The sequence below is a fragment of the Perca flavescens genome, chromosome 2, assembly GCF_004354835.1.
Source record: "Perca flavescens isolate YP-PL-M2 chromosome 2, PFLA_1.0, whole genome shotgun sequence".
NCBI lineage: Eukaryota > Metazoa > Chordata > Actinopteri > Perciformes > Percidae > Perca > Perca flavescens.
In genome coordinates, this window is record NC_041332.1 from 3,741,302 (window position 1) to 3,762,934 (window position 21,633).

Sequence of the window (21,633 nt, forward strand, 5' to 3'; positions counted from 1 at the left end):
ATTATTATTATTATTATTATTATTATTATTATCATTTGGGGGGTGTTGGAGTAATTAGGCTTGGGAGTGTTGTGTGTGTGTGTGTGTGTGTGTGTGTTTAGTATTTTCTGTATTATTATGTTAAAATGAGATGATTCCCTGGTTATCCCTTTAATAAATGAATTAAAAGAAGAGGTTTGGCAGATATAAGGCAGATTTCCTGGTGCCAGCGGGGGGCGCTATGATCAAAAATCTATTTTGGCCTGTAGGTGTCCTCAGGCCTGGACCCTTGACAATTGTGAGAAATTTCGGGCAGATACGACAACGTACGCTCAAGTTACAACTTCTTTGTTCATCGCTAAACACTCAAAATGGCCGCCACGCCCACACCGTCTGACGAAAAGTTTTTCTTTTAATAACTTTTCATCGTTAAGGTGTTGGGATGGTACAGACCAAGTTTGAAGTCCATCGGATGAAATCTGTAGGAGTTTGTTAAAGTATAGCACCTTGACTTTTAGGCCTACTTCCTGTTGCCACTAGAAGGCGCTATGACTTTAAGTAAATATCGGCCTTTATTTGTCCTCAGGGTCGGACTCTTATGAATCCTGAAAAGTTTCGAGGTAATCGGACAACGTACACTCGAGTTACACCCACTTCCTGTTTCGGCGGCGAAACGCACAAAATGGCCGCCCCGCCACGGCCACGCCCTATGACGAAAAGTTTTTCTTTTAACAACTTTTCATCTTTAACTTCTTAAGATGGCACAGACCGAGTTTGAAGTTGATCGGATGAAATCTCTAGGAGGAGTTCGTTAAAGTACGACATGTGGAAATGGCCAAAATCGCACTAATTTTGAACTTTGAAATCAAAATGGCAGACTTCCTGTTGGGTTTAGGGTATGGCTCTAATGAAGTTTGTTGTACATCTTGACATGTTACACATGTGTACCAAGTTTCGTGAGTCTACGTTAAACGCACTGCAGGGGCTCAATTTGTTTAACTTTGTAGGGGGCGCTATCGAGCCATTTTTGTGCGCCTATTCCCGAAACCCTTAAAATACGTAAATTTTCACCAGACTTGATGCGACCGCCAAATTTGGTGAGTTTTTGAATATGGTAAGCCCCTCAAAAAGCCAATTAATTTGCAGAAAATAATTCCTTCAGTTTCAATGGGGCCTTCGCCGCTAGGTGCTCGGGCCCTAATAAGTGCAGGGTATTAATTTAAACTCTGAACATTTCTTGAGAGCTGACAGCCTTCCTCATGTCCGAGCACGTGCAGTAGGCTATCTGAACTTACACACATTGGCCCCAGTGTAAACTTAAATCAGCAAATGTTTTCCCCAAATAATGAATTACTGTGTATACTATAAATTACATAAAAATAAGGTGGAACCCTCCTTGTCCCTGTCACACACACATGCACACTATCATTGTGAATCCTTAATATAACCTAACTCTCCTACCCCACCCCTCACAGACGGGCCCGTCTTATGGCCAAAAATGTATGACCGGATACCTGTCAACTTTGGGCATCAACGCAGGCGAAGGACGTTTTGGGAGAATACTTAGGGTGGGTGCATAGGCCATACAATATCTTGCATCGTCAGGTAAGATTAATATAGACAAAAAGTCAGTGACAAAACAGTTTTAACAAAAGGTCATCATCAACTGTAATTCATATGATATCCTATGCTATATTTAATCAATACTAAGTTGCACAGAACCAGACATGCCATGTGCTTGCAAAGTATTTTCATGACTAGGCCTATTTTAGTAAAATTTGCATGTTCTTTGTTTTAGGGAAGCACGCAATCTAAACCCTATTCCTTTTCATGCTGAATACATAGGCCATAAGCTTCACATGGACCAGAATTAGAAGTTGGGGATGTTTGGTGTAACTCATGTCTTGGCTGTTGATGGCTTCAGCAGCAAAATTGTAGCCAATGTTACAATGCCAGTGAAGAACAACCTGGTCATTTACGATGAAGTGTACAGGTAAATGCAGTGTTACGCAAGCTACTTGGAAATTGTAGTGAGCTATTACTCTGCCATAAATAAAGCTTCACTAAACAAAAGCTACCACCCAGTCAAATGTAGCAAGGCAAGTTACACAAACACAGCAAAAGTAGTTCACTACATAGGAAGCTACTTTAAATTGCACTAACTTCACATGACAATCAACACACGTTTAAGTTGAACCAAATTTCATGCACGTGTATGTGTGTTAAAATATGAATGTGTGGATTAATATGTTCATGGAAAGGCTCCACTGGTTATTTCAATGTGAATTTTCTTATATTACAGAGCAGCTTTTTTTCAAGAAAAAATACATCTTGTGTTTAAACAGAATCTCCGTGTGGAAAGAATTTGGCCCGAAGTGAACACCAGGGTGAACTACCCATTAAAAAGAGCCCTGGTAAACCTAGTTGATATGGACAGTCTTGACATGCAGGACAACAACACGAAATACTGTGTCTCTAACCTCACGTGTCAAGTGAGCCAAATTGGACTTGAGAGAGCAGAGCAGTCCTGGAATGCTCACAGAATACCAGGTATGACACTTGCAATCATTATTGATTTGGAGCACTGGATTGTGTGTAAAACTGAAGATTCTTTACCCACATCAAACTGAAAATTCATTCTTTTCAGCATCCCTGCTGGTTTGAATGCAATACTATGACAAATCTTCTTTTATACTACATATTCCTAACATTTCAGAATCGTAATCTCCATATTGCAATTGTTGTCTTACACTTAATTTTTCACCGAATCAAAGAGAAGCAGAATGTTTTTGTGAAAAGATTACATTTAATGCAAATTAGACCAAAAAAAGCTAATTTGACAAGAACAGGAATGAATTTATTGAAACAGGTTTTCTAATAGGGCCAATGCCTCTGTCAGCCCTGCTACCTCATGGCTGCAGCTCTCCACTTCATCTGCCCGACACTTTGGACATGAAGGTCTTTCTTGTGTCCACACACAAACACACCTTTGGCACCCTATAATGCTCCTGCAGCATGTGGCGAACACTGGTCTAACAGCAAGAACTATGAAATACATTGAATAATTAGTTACATTTCGACTCTTTTTTTGGGTAGGTTACTTTTCGCATACACTCAAAATGCTGTGTGCTATTTGTGGGGTGATACAGTAGCACTCAGAAGTTGTGAACCCCTGATTTATTTGGTTTTCTGCATAAATTGGTCATGAAATATAATCGGATCTTCCTCAAAGTCACAAGTATTGACAAATGCAACACGCAAAAAGAGTTTCTTGTCTTTAATCTCTTTGTTGAGTAACCTCCCAAAACATTTATAATGGTGGTGGCAAAAGTAAGTGAACCCCAAGTTTATGTTTATATTTTTTTTGAAAATGCTTAGCTTTAGTTTAGTTTTTATTAGTTTTAGTGTTAGTTTTAGTCTTTTTTGTAATTTGGGTTATTTGTCAGGGGCAAGATTCAAAAAGGTCAGAAAAAGTATTGTGTAATAATTACTCAGTAAAAACCTCATACAATTTTAGAAATATGTTTTCAACAATAACACCGGTACATAAAATGTAGATGTGGGCACAAATATGTAAACAGTCTACACAAGACGCTGCAGTAAGTGCTAAATGTGTTAAGTGATGTGTGCCAGGGAATATTATTATAACCTTGGCTTCAGCACATTGTGTTTGGTCATACTGGTCATACTGGTGAGTTAAAATGGTCTAGTGGCTAGGATCACTCTTGGCGCTGTAATGGCGACAGGTGGAGTGCGTCGAGTGCGTCTTGCTGCGTGTTAATTTTTTTAACCAGTTATTTGTGTGTTCCTGAGTGCAAGCGTCTTGTTTAAATTAACAATAGTACGGTTTCCATGAATGTCTGCCTTCTGGACATTATTATAGTGAGATCAAAGCTTGTGAAGTACACTTTTTCATGATGAGGAAGTGTGAGCTGATGCTGCTGCTGCTGCTTTGGGCAGTTGAACTGCTAATGGCATTACCTGGCAGTCATGGGGGCGAAATTTTGCGGTATAATCGGGACGACCTGCTGCTTCTTCGAAACATGGATTATATAGCACCGAACTTGGACAACTGTGGAGAGTTGATACCGGGACAACGCGGGCTGGGCCGTGATTACCGACGGAAATCTCCCACAAGGAAGCGAGGAAGGAGGGGCGGAGTGAAGCAGAGGCTGAAAAGGCTCACCGGCACACAGAGGAGTCCGCCGTTACCTTCAATTATACTCGCCAATGTTCGCTCCCTACGCAACAAACTGGATGAACTACAGGCAAACATATTATGCCAGTGGGCATACAAAGAGGCTAGTTTGGTCTGCCTCACGGAAACCTGGCTGGATGAAACGATCGTGGACTCCGAGCTCTCTCTGGACGGATTTGGCATTCCGCTCAGACTGGACCGGGATACCGTGAGTAGTAGGAAAAAACACGGGGGAGGGTTGTGCGTATATTTTAATAAAGACTGGAGCAGAACTGCTGATGTCAAAGACTCCTGCTGTACACCTGATCTAGAGCTGCTTGCTGTGTCATTCAGACCTAAATATCTCCCCCGGGAGTTCGGTCAGCTGGCTGTAGTGCTTGTTTACGTCCCTCCCTCCGGCAACGTAACACGCGCGTCAGAGGCCATAGCGGCGCGTGTCAATCAGATTGAATCTACATCCCCAGATTCCCCCGTTCTCATTTTAGGGGATTTTAATGGCTGCAGGCTAAATAAGTCACTTCCAACCTATCAACAATATGTGACATGTGCCACTAGAGGCGACAAAACAATTGATCTCTGTTATGGCAACGTAAAGAATGCATAGAAAGGTACAAAAAAACACCTCTTAGCACTGCAGATCATAATGTGGTCCATCTGATCCCTGCTTATCGTACGAAACTACAGAGAGAGGGCGTGACCAAGAAGTTGGTGAAAAGGTGGGACGATAATGCAGTTGAGTCTCTAAATGGTTGCTTTGACAGCACAGACTGGGAGGTGTTGACTGAGGGGAGCAGCCTAGAAGAAGCCACTGAAGTGGTCACCAATTATATCACCTTCTGTGAGAATATGATTGTCCTGCAAAAAACTGTGAAGGTATTCTCCAACAATAAACCCTGGATTACAAAAGCACTAAAATCCACTATTAATGAAAAGAAAATAGCATTTAACTCAGGAAAAAAAATTGAGTCTAAACTCATTCAAAATAGACTGAACAAGGAAATAAAATTAGCAAAGAAAGGATATAAGGAGAGAGTGGAGAAATTATTTCGGGAAGGCAAAGCCTGGTGAGGTGTTAAAACACTGGCTGGTCTCCCCATTAACAACTCAGCCTTATCTGGGACAAGGGACGGCAGAGGACCATAACCAATTTTACTCCAGGTTTGACCAGTTTGACTATTCTCAAGAGAGGAAGGAGTTAATATCTGAGATCACTCCTATGATATCTGTCCAAGCAAACCTGGAGTTGCGGCAGGAGGAAGTGGAACTTATGCTGAAGAGGACGAAACCCAACAAGGCACCAGGACCTGATCAGATCTGTGGTCGGTTACTAAAAGCCTGCTGCAGCCAGCTGGCAGGTGTTTTCTGTCATCTGTTCAACCGCTCTCTCTCAGAACATTTAATTCCAGCAACATGGAAATCCTCAGTTATCTGCCCAGTAGCTAAAAAGGGCAATCCCACCTGTAACAATGACTATCGGCCGGTGGCATTAACTTCTCTGGTGATGAAAGGTTTTGAAAGGCTTGTTCTTTCCCAGTTACAGGAGGAGGTCAGCTTGCACGTTGACCCCCTTCAGTTTGCATACAAACTGCACAGAGGTGTGGATGATGCTATATTAACACTGCTATATGGCACTTATTCCCATCTTGAAAAGCCCAAATCCTTCATTAGGCAAGGCAAGACAAGGCAGCTTTATTTGTATAGCACATTTCAGCAACAAAGCAATTCAAAGTGCTTTACATGAAAAATGATACATTAAAAACAGTTAGAAAACAATTAAAAACAATTTCAAAGCATTAAAACAATTAACAACAGTTTAAGATCATTAAAAGACAAGAATAAAATGTACAGTGCAGTATAAGAATTTTAAAGAAAGAGCAGTTAAAAATAGGTTATTTAAAGAAAGGCAACATTAAAAAGATATGTCTTCAGCCTGGTGTTAAAAGAACTGAGAGTTGCAGCGGACCTATCAGATATGTGGAGCATAAAAACTGAACGCTGCTTCCCCCTGTTTAGTTCTGACTCTGGGGACAACAAGTAGACCTGTCCCAGACCACCTGAGAGGTCTGGGTGGGTCATAGTGTAGTAGACCTGTCCCAGACCACCTGAGAGGTCTGGGTGGGTCATAGTGTAGTAGCAAATCAGAAATGTATTTTGGCCCTAAACCGTTTAGTGATTTATAAACCAGCAAAAGTATTTTAAAATCAATTCTTTGAGCCACTGGAAGCCAGTGTAGAGACTTCAGTACTGGAGTGATGTGATCCACTTTCTTGGTTTTAGTGAGGACTCGAGCAGCAGCGTTCTGAATCAGCTGCAGCTGTCTGATTGATTTTTTAGGGAGACCTGTAAAGACACCGTTACAGTAGTCAAGTCTACTGAAGATAAAAGCATGGACAAGTTTTTCCAGATCCTGCTGAGACATAAGTCCTTTAACCCTTGATATATTTTTAAGGTGATAATAGGCAGATTTTTTTATTATGTTAATGTGACTTTTAAAATTCAGGTCTGAGTCCATGACTACACCAAGATTTCTGGCTTTGTCTGTTGTTTTTAACATTGTCGTTTGAAGCTGAGCGCTGACTTTCAATCGTTCCTCTTTTGCTCCAAAAAACAACCACCTCCGTTTTTTTCTTCATTTAATTTAAGAACGTTATGACACATGCAGTCGTTAATTTGTTCAATGCACATATTCAGTTGTTGTATTGGGCTATAGTTCCCTGGCGATAAGGTTATGTAAATTTGTGTGTCATCCGCATAACTATGGTAACTTATTTTGTTGTTTTCCATAATCTGAGCCAGTGGAAGCATGTAGATTTTGAACAGAAGAGGCCCCAGAACTGAGCCTTGGGGAACTCTGTACGTTATATTTGTATGCTCAGATGTATAATTACCTATAGACACAAAGTAGTCCCTATTCTTTAAATAGGATTCAAACCACTTTAGTACTGAGCCAGAAAGACCAACCCAGTTTTCCAATCGGTCAAGTAATATGTTGTGGTCGACTGTATCAAATGCAGCTTCAGTATCAAGTAATACTAAGACTGACATTTTGCCACTATCTGTGTTTAAGTGGATGTCATTAAAGACTTAAACAAGAGCTGTCTCAGTGCTGTGGTGTGGTTGAAAACCTGACTGGAAGGCATCAAAACTGTTGTTTAGTGATAAAAAAGGTTGAGTTGTTGAAAAACCACTTTTACTATGATTTTACTTAAAAATGGAAGGTTTGATATTGGCCTATAGTTGCTCATTAGTGTCGTGTCTAGATTGTTCTTTTTTAGGAGTGGCTTGATGACTGCAGTTTTCAGGGCCTGTGCAAAGATACCTGAGAGCAGAGATGTGTTTACAATCTGTAGAAGATCAGAAGCCAAACAATTCGAAACATTTTTGAAAACACCCGTTGGTAGAATATCAAGGCAACAGGAGGAGGTTTTCAGATGTTGTATAATGTCCTCCAGGTTTTTAAGGTTGATCGTATGAAATTGTGTCATGTTGGAATTGGTTTTGCGTGCACACTGTGACAACACATATCCTGTACTTGATATGGAAGCACTGACTGTTTGTCTAATTTTCTGAATTTTGTCTGTGAAGAAGGAGGCAAAGTCATTGCAAGCCTTGGTAGACAACAGTTCAGATGCTATTGGTACTGGAGGGTTTGTTAATCTATCAACAGTAGCAAACAAAGCACATGAATTATTATTGTTTCTGGCAATAATGTCAGAGAAAAAGGACCGCCTTGCATTCCTTAGTTCCAAATTATAAATGCGAAGTCTCTCTTTATAGATGTTATAGTGGACCTGGAGATTAGATTTTCGCCCAACTGCGTTCAGCTTTTCGACACTCTCTTTTTCTGTTCTCACAACTATAAAATTTCTCCATGGAGATCTTTTCTTACCAGAGACAGCTTTGACCTTAGTGGGAGCAATAGCATCAATAACATTCGTAATTTTACAGTTGAAATTAATCTGTGATGGAAATTTCTTGCAGCAGCAGAGTTTAGTAAATATAAGTGATAAAAATGAAAACGAATAAAGACTGTTTGAGAATTAAACCAAAATCTGGTCTTTGAGCATTTATTATATTTTGCAAAATATGAGAATACAGATTCACAGGTACAACTGAATGAGCATTTCTAAACTAAAATCTAAACATCACATCATCATATAATCAAAACCTCTCTTAAGCCACCCCTCTCACTTTATCTTTTAGCTTGGCCATAGTTGAAAAGAGGACATCATGAAAAGTCAAACTATCCTTACCTTCCCCTCTGCTCCTGTTCTTTTCATTAGCCTAAACAACAGTTTATCTCAGGAGGCAGAAGGAGACATGGTTTTGTGGCCTTCTCGACTTTGCTAAAAAGTTAAACAAATGAAAGGCTAGTGTCTCTCCAAAATAAAGCTTCTAGGATAAGAGTTCATGGCTGCAGCTGTCCCTCTCTAGTCTTTAAGAGTCTAAGAGGAAGGAACAGCATTGAATGGAGGTTTTAAACAAATGGTTAAAATCATTAATCAATAATGGTTAAAATAAAATTTGCCACCACAGTCCACCCTTTTGATTACAAAATAATCACAAAAAAAAATTGTTACCCTTAAAGACTCAAACCTTATTTAATCATTAATCACATAATCAAACTTATGGATATAATTGTCTTAATTAGATTGGTCTTTGTGGATTTCTTGAGTGCTTTTAATACAGTACAACCACACCTGATGGGAAAAAAATTGCTTCAAATGGATGTGAACCCGCACCTCATTCTATGGATCCTATCATTTCTGACAAATAGACATCAGAGGGTCCGAGTCAACGGTCACCTCAGCTCGTCTAAGATAGTTTCCACCGGTTCACCACAAAGCTCTGTAATCTCACCAGTTCTGTACACACTATACACTAATGACTGTAGGAGCAATAACCCAGGTATAATATATACTAAATATTCTGACGACACTGTGATCATGGACACCACTACGAGAGTTGCAGACTGAGATGGACATTTTTGCGGTGTGGTGTAAGCAGAACTGTCTTGACCTTAATGCTTCAAAAACAAAGGAACTGGTAGTTGACTTCCGTAAGGATGTTTCCATTATCCCCACTTTGTTAGTCAACAATCAGCCAATAGAAAGGGTAGAATCATATAGATACCTTGGGACAATACTTGATCATAAACTTACATTTCAACTAAATAGTGAGAATATTTTCTCTAAGTGTCAGCAGCGACTCTTTTTCCTGAGGAAGCTACGTAAACTCCAGGTTTATCAGTCAGTGTTGATAGCTTTTTACAAATGTTTCATTGACTCTGTAATAACTTTCAACATATCAGCTTGGTTTGGATCACTATCTAACATTCATCGTAACACACTAAACAAAGTTATAACAATAAGTAGTAAAATAATTGGACAGGTGCAGGAACCACTCATCAGTATTTATTACAGGAGGACAAAAACAAAAGGAACACAAATAGCCTTAGACGCTACTCATACACTGCACAGTCACTATTGTCTTTTACCTTCAGGCCAGAGATACAGATCACTTATATTCAGGACCAAGAGAGCCATGACAAGTTTTGTGCCTACATCTATCAGAAATATGAATGATTGACACATTTACTATTTTAACTTTTTTTTTTTTTTTTTTTTTTTGTAACTGTTTCTTAATGCTTATTTATCATGTATTTATCTATTGTACTTTGCAAGTTTTGGTTACTATTTATGTTACTATTTATTGGTAACTATTTACTATTTGTCTATATGGAACCGTGTGTGTGTGTGTGTGTGTGTGTGTGTGTGTGTGTGTGTGTGTGTGTGTGTGTGTGTGTGTGTGTGTGTGTGTGTGTGTGTGTGTGTGTGTGTGTGTGTGTGTGTGTGTGTGTGTTAGATTATGCTGTGTTCGTGGTACTGTACATGCACTGATGCTCAACACAAATTAAGTTCCTAACGGATAAATAAAGTTCTTTGAATTGAATGAATTGAATAGAAGAAAATCAGATCACATTTAGTGACTCATTTTTGCAGAAAACCAAATAATTCCAAGGTGTTCACAAACTTTCATGTGGAACTGTATACTGATTGTTGGGAGTCCAACAGTTGAATCATATATCTCATTCCCTGACACTGCAATCAATTTAATGAGTGAGAAAGGCACAAACACTTCACCAACCATTGCAGATGAGACAACCAAAGGCCGCCCTTATGGTTGTCACCTCTGGTTCGGCCAGCACCAGGATAGTTGACTGGCACACAGGCCTCAAATTCGCCAAACCGGACCATCACCATTTTACCGGTCTTCAACTTCCCCTCCAGAACTTCACCAATCCAGACATTCCTGAATATAGATCATAGCTTTTTACAACAACAACAAAAATATCATACTGTATGGCTATTTTCTGTAGGCTACCTCTCTATTTTAACTGTTTAGAAACCTCTTACTACAGTTGACCTACTGGAATTGTTCTGGTTGGCTTGATTTATTTAAAAATCTTTCACAGTGTGTGAGTTTTACTTTAACAAACAAAAAAATACTTTTCATGGGAGGGTCTAATAGTTTTTGGTGCAACTGTGTATATGTCAGTGATTGGGTATGATACATTTAAATAGGTTAGTGAAAATGTAAAGTTTTCTTTGATCACCTTTGGAATGCCTTGGTCACTGGCCGACTCGAGGAGGCAGCACTCGCAGCATGTGGGCGCTGGAATGAAAAGCGGGCAGATGGGGCAGGAGGGTCTACGGCAAGAGTTGAATCCTGTTGAGTATGGTCTCCATGCACTTCATAGTGCCCCTGATCCAAGGTCCAAGCAAAAGAAGGTCCCATTTTCTTCTGTAAATATTGCTATATTGGCATCATCTGTGAGATATATACTCTTGTTTTTGACCTGTATGTTTGAGGGAGAGATAAAGATCTGTCACACACACACACACACACACACACACACACACACACACACACACACACACACACACACACACACACACACACACACACACACACACACACACACACACACACAGCATGATTGGTAAGGTATAAACAAGCAAAAAAATAAACAATTGTATATTCACTTACCTGACGTACATTGGCAGATACAACAACAGAACACACTCGTGGCATTCTTTCTACAATGGAAATCAAATATTCTTCAGAAAGTTCTTCCCAACTCTGTTGCAGAAGTTCCCATAAATGTGTGGCCCTTGTAGGTTGCTTTGCTTTCACTTTTCTGTCCAGTTTTTTTGGTTCAGCAAAACAGCCCCAGACCATCACGCTTCCTCCTCCATGTTTGACAGTTGATATCACACACTGACGAATCCTTTCGCCTACTCGACGGCGTACAAAAATCCTGCATGATGAACCAAAGATTTCAAATGTTGATTCATCAGTCCATAACACCTTCTTCCAGTCTTCAGTAGTCCATTGGCAGTGTTTCTTGGCCCAGGCAAGCCTCTTTTTCTTATTCTGATGTCTTAGCAATGGCTTTCTTGCTGCAACTCGACCTATCAAACCTGCAGCTCCAAGTCTTCTCTTTACAGTTGAAACTGAGACTTGCTTATTACAACCACTGAACACCTGTGGTAACTGGTAGCACCAACTTTCAAAGCCTCGATCAACCTCCATTGCTGCGGAACAGCTTTACGTTGTTAACCCATTTCTTGTTCCCTGAAAAAGGCCTTTTTGTAAAATACTGAAATGTACATTATTTTTCAGTTTTGGGTAGTTCACCACTTACCTTTGTACCATTTCAAGCTATTCATTGGACTTGAACTGCTAACATTTAAAAAAAAAACTTGAAAAATTGGGGTGTTCTAAAACTTTTGACCAGTAGTGTATACCTGAAAAATGAAAAGGAAAATGAGAAGGACAAACGCCGACATCTGCATAAAGACATACATTTTATAAAATAAATTAGTCCACACAGCTGTTGATTACAAACATTTTAGCAGTTGAGGACAAAACTTTTGCCTGCACATTTGCTCTTATGACTAATTGAGCGCTCCTGTGATGAGTGCGCCTCAGTCAAGGTCAAGGTCAAGTTTATTTATAGAGCACATTTACAAGCAGTCACTACTGCCCCAAAGTGCTGTACAGATGCTAGATACCGGTAAACATTATAAAAATCAAACTAATCAGCCAAAAAGAAGAAGTAAAAACCCACTGAAAACATAATATCCCAGAAACAATAATAATTAAAACATATGTAAACATGATTACAAACAATATTCACAATGTCACAGCTCAGCTTGTGTTAAAAGCCATTTCGAAAAGATGAGTTTTTAAAAGTGATTTAAAAGACTCGATAGAGCTAGCTGTTTTAATATTGAGGGGAAGATGATTCCAGAGCTTAGGACCTGCAACTGAAAAGCTCTGTCCCCTCTGGTTTTCAGTCTGGATCTGGGACAGTCCAAAAGAAGCTGGTCATTTGACCTAAGTGCTCTGACTGGGGTATGTGAAATCAACATATCAGCTAGATAAGAAGGTGCCAATCCATTTAAAGATTTAAAAACAAATAATAAAATCTTAAAATGGATTCTGAGAGCGACAGGCAACCAGTGGAGAGACGATAGTACTGGGGTAATGTGGTCAAAGCGCTTTTTCCCTGTCAGCAGGCGTGCAGCCGCATTTTGAACTAATTGCAATCGGCGAACAGAAGACTGGTCGAGGCCATAGTATAAAGAGTTGCAGTAGTCCAGGCGATTTGTGATCAGGGCATGTACAACTTTTTCCAGTTGACTTTGGGGTAGGTACAACTTCACCTTCCCAAGAAGTCTAAGCTGAAAGAAGCTCGTTTTTACTACTGAGCTAATTTGTTTATCCAGTTTAAATGAACTATCAATAATAACTCCAAGACTTTTTACACACGGGCTATAGTTATAGAATAATGGGCCAAGAGCACTATTTAAATCTGAGATATCGGGTTCTCCAAAAGTTATAATTTCAGTTTTTTTGTCATTTAAGTGTAAGAAATTTAATGACATCCAATCTTTTATTTCACGTAGACAATTACTCAGTGCTTCACTAGAATTTGTTTTGGTATTTAAAGGTAAATAGATCTGGACATCATCCGCAAAGCAGTGAAACGAAATATTATATTTTTGGAAAATCGATCCCATGGGCAGCATATACAATGAAAACAAGACTGGGCCCAGGATTGAGCCTTGGGGCACCCCGCTGTTAATCGGTGCTTTACTAGAGTAAAAAGGCCCAAGGTTTACAGAAAAAGACCTGTCTGTCAGATATGACCGGAACCACTTCAGAGCTGTGCCTTTGATGCCTGCACAGCACTCGAGTCTTGACAGTAAAATCTTGTGGTCAACCGTATCAAACGCAGCAGTCAGATCTAAAAGCACTAACACAGCAGAGCTACCATTATCAGAAATTAAAAGGAGATCGTTAAACACTTTTAAAAGAGCTGTTTCCGTACTGTGACAAGATTTAAAGCCAGACTGGAATTTTTCAAAGATATTGTTTGATTTAAGGTGCAATAAAAGTTGCGTATAAGCCACTTTTTCTAGAATTTTAGACAAAAAAGGCAGCTTAGAAACTGGCCTGTAATTTGACAAAACAGAAGAGTCGAAATTGTGTTTTTTTAGGAGGGGTTGTACGATGGCCTTTTTAAAAGCTGCTGGTACAGATCCAGTTGAAAGAGACATATTTATCATATTTAAAATATAAAGCCCAACAGTGTCAAAAACATCTTTAAAAAGCCTTGCAGGAAGGCTGTCCAATGAACAGACCGAAGTTCTTAAACATTGGACCGTCTTCAACAAATCAGAAAAAGATATTGGCATAAAATTTTCAAAGATGACTGAACATAACGGTATGATGCTGGGATCTGGTGCAGTACAACATGTTGATGCCCGAATATTGGACACCTTATCAGTGAAAAATTTACAGAATCTGTCACACAAAATGGCACTAGGAATAATGCCAGTGTGTTCAGGGGGATTGATTATCCTATTTAATACATTAAAAAGGACATGAGGTTTATGACAGTTATTTTGCACGAGGTTTGACATATACTGAGTCTTTGCCGCTTTAACAGCGACCTGGTAGTTAGACAAACCGTTTCTTAAAAACCCCAGAGAAACATGAAGGTTGTCTTTCCTCCATTTCCTCTCAGCACGTCTACATTCCCATCTGAGAGCACGAGTAGTGTCATTGAACCATGGCTCTCTGTTTGAGTTAGCACTCCTGTGCTTTATCGGTGCTATTGAGTCAAGGATTTCCGTACACGTGTAATCAAATAAAATAACCATCTCCTCAATGTCCTTAAATGAAGAATAGTCTAGGGACATTACTGGAGAGGTGCCAAACGCTGCAGCAAATAGTGAGTCCGTGGAGGGATTAATTGAGCGCTGCTGGCGCATGGGAAAGCACGTCTTGCTTTGAGAGCACGGCAAGGAAACAGTAAACAGAACTGGCATATGGTCAGAGATACCTGCATCTGAAATGTCCTTTATGGACAAATTTAGACCGTATGACAAGACCAGGTCCAAAAAATGTCCCTTATTATGAGTCGGGCTGTTCACAGACTGAGTAAGGTTGAAAGAGTCCAAAATGTTTAAAAAGTCCTTGACCAAAGGCTTAGAAACACAACAAACATGAATATTAAAATCACCAACAATTAAAAAATGATTAAAGTTTAGTGCAATGCCAGCCACAAACGCCGAAAAGTCATTAATAAACTCCTTGATAAATTTAGGAGGGCAGTAAATGAGTGCACATGCCACTGATACGTTGAGTTTAAGTTCGAAAAGTTGCAGCTCATAGCTCTTATATTGTTCACATGGGTTTTTCTACAGTTCAGACTGGTTTTAAAAACTGTCGCTAGGCCTCCACCTTTTCCCGTGGTTCTAGGAGAGCTAAAGAAAGAACATGCCGGAGGAACAAGCTCTGAGAAGGGGAAGAACTCACCAGGTTGAACCCACGTCTCCGAAAGAAGCATGCAGTCAAGCTCCCGGGATAAAAAAGAAATCATTTAACATAAAAGTCTTGTTAGACAATGATCTGACGTTAATCAGTGCCAACTGAAGAACGGTATCCTGCATGTGCGGTGATTTGGCTCGAGCCAGAGATCGGAGATTCATGAGATCTACACCGCGCTTGGCCACTTGAGGACGCCGGGGAACAAATTCTTCCACCAGTACACGCAGCTGATTCACCGCGATGACAGCTCCAGGTTGTATCGGGAGAAGCCACCTCCTCCTGGAGTCCAAAGGAGGGACAGTCGGTAAGGAACAGCCGTGTTGAAATCCCGGTCCATTCTTCTGCATGGACCGCAGAAATGCTCTCACTCTTACAACCACACCACCTCGCTTTCTCCGTCTTCTGGGCCATTTTCCCCGCGGAGCGGCACCGGATGTAAGTTGCAGGTACGCCGGCAGAGTTGAGAGTGTTTGAGGGGGTGCATCCGAGGACTGATTCCCATAAATAATACTCTCTATACAGACAGCATGTTGATCGCGAATAGCAAAAAGTGTTTGGCGATCATACATTCATTTTGGTAACTTAAACTAATAAGAACAAACAATAAACCAAACAAAACAGGGAGACGCTGCGCCGTGCACACTGCTGGCGCCATCTTCAGTAACCACATCCATCTCAAATACAAGCGCACCATAATTTGAGCGTAGAAATGAATAGCTTAACCTGTGACTGATTCAAAAAACTAACCAAAGACAGCAACAAAGAACTGCACTTTCGATATATATAAAAAAATGTGGGCTACTGAATGTCCCCGGAACATTGACCTAGCTAGCACGGTTGTGATACCACTTCATTCAAGCCTTTTTTCTGAAGTAGCACTAGCTGCAAGCTAAAAGTTTGGCGTTAGAGAGCGCCTGAGGACCAGCCAGCTGCTGTAATATAGCAAGTTTATAAAAGTTTATGAAGAAAAACAGTCTTCAAATCAACTTTTACTTAACTACACTACACGCCATCATCACTACAGTTCGGTGTCAACTGAAGGCTAGCTAGTGTAGCTACTTCTATCACTTAAATGTATTTTCTACTTTCAACGTAGCAAACTGAATTGGTCAAATTAGAATCACCTAAACTCAACTAGCTACTGTCATTTATCAGTTTAATTTCCATTTTGCTCTAATATCTGGAGGGCACTTACCTTAGAGGAGTAGAGTGAGAAATTGATACTGGCCTCCTCTTCAGGTAATTTACCTCAGACTTGACAGCTCAAATGACCGTTATCCGAAATGTTGACGACATAATTTAAGGACCCAATCAAAAACGAGATTTGATTGTTTCTGAGGAGAAAATAACTGTAGTGAGCTATATCATCATCATCATCATCATCACCAATCACAGACATTTCAGGGAATTGCCATCTTTCTTATTTGTATTTGAATTTTTGCCAGATCCCATTATCCAAAATTTCAATTTTTCATTTAGGTGGAAAATCCCCCCCCCCAAAAAACGACCCTTAATCTGTTTTTTTTCCATTTTTGTTTTTAAAAGGAAAACGAAAAAACAAGTGGTTTCTCGTTTTTTTGTCTTTGGTTTCAATACGAAAAACGAATGAATGGAAGGTACACTGATTACATAGCCCTACATTCAGGGCTTAACATTCCTCACTGTGTGTAGCTTGCTAGCTCGAACTTTGTTGTTTCCCGAAGACCAAAAAAATGCACACTTGACAGCTCAGTGTTTCCCCTCAAAATAACCTCACATAGAAGCTAGGTACAGTACCAACTTCACCTATGTTAAGCCAGGGAAAAATCTGTACATAACTAAAGTAATAAAAGCGTACGAGGAAACAAAACCTAACAACAGAGCTGCAGTAAGAGGCGAGCCAACGCTGAACGGACAACATTCCTACTTCCTTGGAATGAAACTCAAGGTTTGTACATGTTGTTATGAGTTTAGACTGTTCCTCCCACATTACATAATTAACCTGAAAACTGTCCAATCAGAGCGCTGACTGGCAGCACTACAGGTGTGAGTGGGTCCTGCTCACATGTCATAGGACCCTTCTAGATATAAAGGTGTTAGGAGGAGTCAGATGAACTCAGACAGCAGCAGCATCTGTCAGTGTCTGCTGATGAAGGTACCACGTCTCTTTGACCTCATCTGAACGGGACTTTAACAGCGGAGCAGCCTGACAGGTAACATTACACACCTTTGATGAAGAAACTCAGCTATCAGTTGTGATTTTTGAGCTACATAATATACTTTAAGATGAGAGCAGTGATACATTCTTTCAGCACTATTGTAAACTGTTTGTAGATCTGAAGTAACGCAATAATTATTCTATGATATGTGACGTTTTGGCCAAAATGAGCCTTTTTATTTTCAGTTGAGTCAGATTTAATCAGCACCAGGAAACAAGTTAGATTTTAATCTCCGCTGACTTCACTGCTGAGATATGAGGGAGTGTCAGAATGTCTCCATCAGCCTGAAGACTTTATTCTCTGAAACTTGGATCATTTTATTCTCTGACTCTACAAAACTACTAGAACTTGAAATGTTTGTGAAGGCTGAGAGTTGTTTTTAATTGGCAGGTGTCACAAACGTCATCCCATCAAAAGTGTAAATCTGTCTTGGTTTTGATTTGTGAACACATCCTCAACAACAAGATAAAATATATTTATTATTATTATTATTATTATTATTACTATTATCAGCAAAGCAGTCTTTTAATCCTGAAGTACAGACTGAATAAAAACACATCCAGAGGTTTCTGAAGGGACAAGTTGAAACCTGCAGTCTGTCTCTGTCAGTTACTGGAGGTGGGTTGGGTGGAGCTGAGGTGTGATAGGCTGGGACAGTTTGTGGTGTTTTGGTTTGGCAGGACTGCCACATAAATAACTTCAGTCAAGAATCTGCAAAATGGCAGCTGGCAAACGGAGGGTTGTCACAGTCAAGATCAGATGCTCCTGCCGTTGTGCCCTCAGGCCTCTCCAATGACTCTGTCTTTTCATTAGACAAGCTTAGTTCTCAAATCAAATTTAAACCTAATTAAGTAAGACTTCACCAGATAGACAATAGAAGATAGATACCTTTGGAGGGCAAACTTACGGGGGAGTGCTCCACTCATTCCAATCAGATGTGTTAAGCTTAAAGTTGTAGTTTCATGAAGATGTTATCTTTCTTGTACATTATAGTAGTGTTTGGTGTCATGCTGCTAGCAAGGCTAAAACAACAAGACAGTCTTTATTTTAAGAACTAAAAGCTGGTTGAACAAAAGCTAACAGAACATATGACAGACTTCAGCTCTTCATGTGTGGTTTTCATTCTTTAGCATGCTGCTTTAAAATTTAGTTTCCATTTATACCCCTTTAACATCGAGGACTGGGCGATATATCAACTTTTACAGTTATATTGACATTTATTTAAACAGGATATGGGATGAGGACATGCTGGTTAAATCACTATAGTTTGATGTCGTTACATAACCCATTTGAACGGGTGTGTTAAAGTCTGACATGACACTGTCATAATAATGACATGACACCTATCATGAACATGAAGAAATCTTTTATAATGTTCATGACTGTGATTACGCTTTAATATGTAACTTTTTGATATTAATAAACGTCCGTTACATTCACGCCATTGCTAAATGAGTTAATACAAAGCTAATGAAGACTCTCCGCTCCACAAAACTCTCTCTTGTATTTCTCAGTATGGTGTAATCTGTCGACCTTCGTGCACAGAATTGTTGTCATTCCTTAGAATTCTTCATCGGTACGGCGGAAACTACGCACTATAGCTTTAAGTTTCATTTGGTAAACATAAAAGTGACACTTTTAATGCTAAGTTAGCATTGTGTGACATGTTTGTGTTTTGAGACCGCGGATCAGAGACCGCAGATCGTGTCCCTGCGCCTGGTGGTCCGTCCCGTTGTTGCCGGCGTGTGACGTTTCATTTACAAGTTGTGGCGTTTAATTTCCCTGTATAAATCAAAATAATGTGACCATTTCACGAACTGCCGTGAGACCGGGTTGGCTACCCTGTCATAAATATGTAATGGCAGGCCTAATTATCAAACTTAGAGAAACAGTTTAGCTTCATGTGTTGACATCACATTAAACTGTAATTAAGTGGTTGTTTTTTAAATTGGCTGTCATGAGACCATTGTAATCATGTCATAAATATTTTTCCTTGACCTCACGTAAAGTTGAACAGTTTGGACCTGTCATGAAGTAATAAGACCAGTTTGTTGAGAGTGAACTCGGTATTAAGGTAATTAAGAGTTTTGGACAGATAATGTTAAAAATTACTTGTTGTTAAAATAACTGTAGGCTGTAGGCTAAGATGAGTCTGTTCACAGATTTTGAAAATGTTTTTCTCTTTATCCACACTATGTGTAGATATGGCTGCTGCAAACTATCTGCAAACTGAAGATCAGTTTCTGTGCTCCATCTGTCTGGATGTGTTCACTGATCCTGTCACCATACCATGTGGTCACAACTTCTGCAAAAACTGCATCACTGAACACTGGAAAGCCAATGACCAGTACCTGTGTCAAATGTGTAAGGAGAGTTTTACCACAAGACCTGATTTAAGAGTCAACACTTTCATCTCTGAGATGGTTGCTCAGTTCAGACAGTCAGCTCAACAGAAAGCCAGCAGCAGCAGCTCAGAGCTACAAGTGTCCAAACCAGGAGAAGTTCCCTGTGATGTCTGCACTGGAACCAAACTGAAGGCCCTGAAGTCCTGCCTGGTGTGTCTGGTCTCCTACTGTGAGACTCACCTGGAGCCTCATCTGACAGCTTCACGTCTGAAAAGACATCAGCTGATCGACCCTGTGGAGAACCTGGAAGGCAGGATGTGTACGGAGCACGATAAACCTCTGGAGCTGTTCTGTAAGACCGACCAGACATGTGTCTGCATGCTCTGCACTGTTTTAGACCACAAGATGCATGATGTTGTTCCTCTGAAAGAAGAATATGAAGGAAAGAAGGCAGAGCTGTGGAAGACAGACGCTGAAATTCAGCAGATGATCCAGAAGAGACGACTGAAGATTCAGGAGATCAAACACTCAGTCGACCTCAGTGAGGAAGATGCAGACAGAGAGATAGCAGAAGGTGTTCAGGTCTTCACTTCTCTGAAGGAGTCTGTTGAGAGAGGCCTGAATGAGCTCATCAACACGATCAAAGAGAAGCAGAAAACAACAGAAAAACAGGCCGAAGCTTTCATCAAAGAGCTGGAACAGGAAATCTCTGAGCTGATGAAGAGAAGCACTGAGGTGGAGCAGCTCTCACGCTCTGAAGACCACCTCCATCTTCTCCAGAGTGTCCAGTCCCTAAACATCCAACAACCTCCACCCACCAAGGACTGGACAGAGGTCAGCATCCGTCCATCATCATATGAGGGGACTGTGGTGAAAGCTGTGGTTCAGCTGGAGGACACACTCAGTAAACAGATGAAGAAGCAGCTCGCTGAGTTTGAACTGAAGAGGGTGCAACAGTATGCAGTGGATGTGACTCTTGATCCTGATACAGCATATTGTGATCTCATTCTGTCTGATGATGGGAAACAAGTGTATCATGGTGATGTGAGGAAGAATCTCCCAGACAACCCAGAGAGATTTTCTTATTGCGTTTTTGTTTTTGGAAAACCGAGTTTCTCTTCAGGCAGATTTTACTTTGAGGTTCAAGTTAAAGGAAAGACTGAATGGAATTTAGGAGTGGCCAGAGAGTCGATCAACAGGAAGGGAGGCATCACAATGACACCTGAGGATGGTTTCTGGATGATATGGTTGAGAAATAGAAATGAGTACACAGCTCTTGATGACTCTCCAGTCCGTCTCTCTCTGAAGTCTCCTCCTCAGAAGGTGGGGGTGTTTGTGGATTATGAGGAGGGTCTGGTCTCCTTTTATGACGTAGATGCTGCAGCTCTTATCGGCTCCTTTACTGGCTGCTCCTTCACTGAGAAACTCTTCCCATTCTTCAGTCCCTGTGAAAATGATGGTGGTAAAAACTCTGCCCCTCTGATCATCTCTCCTGTCAGAGTAAGCCACATACCATAGTGTCTACAGAACACAGTATGTCGTTGTTATACCGGGTATAACCAGTAAATGGATGTTTCTATCTTGTGTGAAAAGTATTTTGGATAATTACTGGTCACTAGAATAAAAACTGTAAAATAAAGCAGTTGTTGAACACATGGCCTGAGTAAGCAGTGACTTGAGCACTGGAGGAAATGTACAGTAAGCAGAGCTTTGTTAGCAGTGCTGTTCTTTAATAAAAACTGGTCTACACATCAGGGTGTGGACATATATATATATCCTGCCTGGTGTGTCTGGTATCCTACTGTGAGACTCACCTGGAGCCTCATCTGACAGCTTCACGTCTGAATATGTTTTGTTTGAATATGTTTTTCTCTTTAAGTGCAGGGTATTAATTTAAACTCTGAACATTTCTTGAGAGCTGACAGCCTTCCTCATGTCCGAGGACGTCTCCATCACTCCCTGCTCCACTGCAGCAGCAACAACAGGCCTCCGTGTAGACCAGGGGTTC

At 40.4% G+C, this 21,633-nt stretch overlaps 1 protein-coding gene across 1 annotated transcript; it reads left to right on the top strand.

Annotated features, from left to right (window-relative positions):
• The first annotated feature begins 17,180 nt into the window (after positions 1–17,180).
• On the top strand, positions 17,181–21,163 carry LOC114571285 (E3 ubiquitin-protein ligase TRIM21-like). The gene is made up of 2 exons (XM_028602171.1): positions 17,181–17,274; positions 19,483–21,163. Exon 2 carries the CDS (start codon positions 19,485–19,487, stop codon positions 21,141–21,143), a length of 1,659 nt encoding a protein of 552 aa, XP_028457972.1. The 5' UTR covers positions 17,181–17,274; positions 19,483–19,484; the 3' UTR covers positions 21,144–21,163.
• The last annotated feature ends 470 nt before the right edge of the window (positions 21,164–21,633 follow it).

Bases quoted from the DNA above. Each gene is read 5' to 3' on its own strand.
- LOC114571285 (XM_028602171.1), top strand. From the start codon at position 19,485: ATGGCTGCTGCAAACTATCTGCAAACTGAAGATCAGTTTCTGTGCTCC.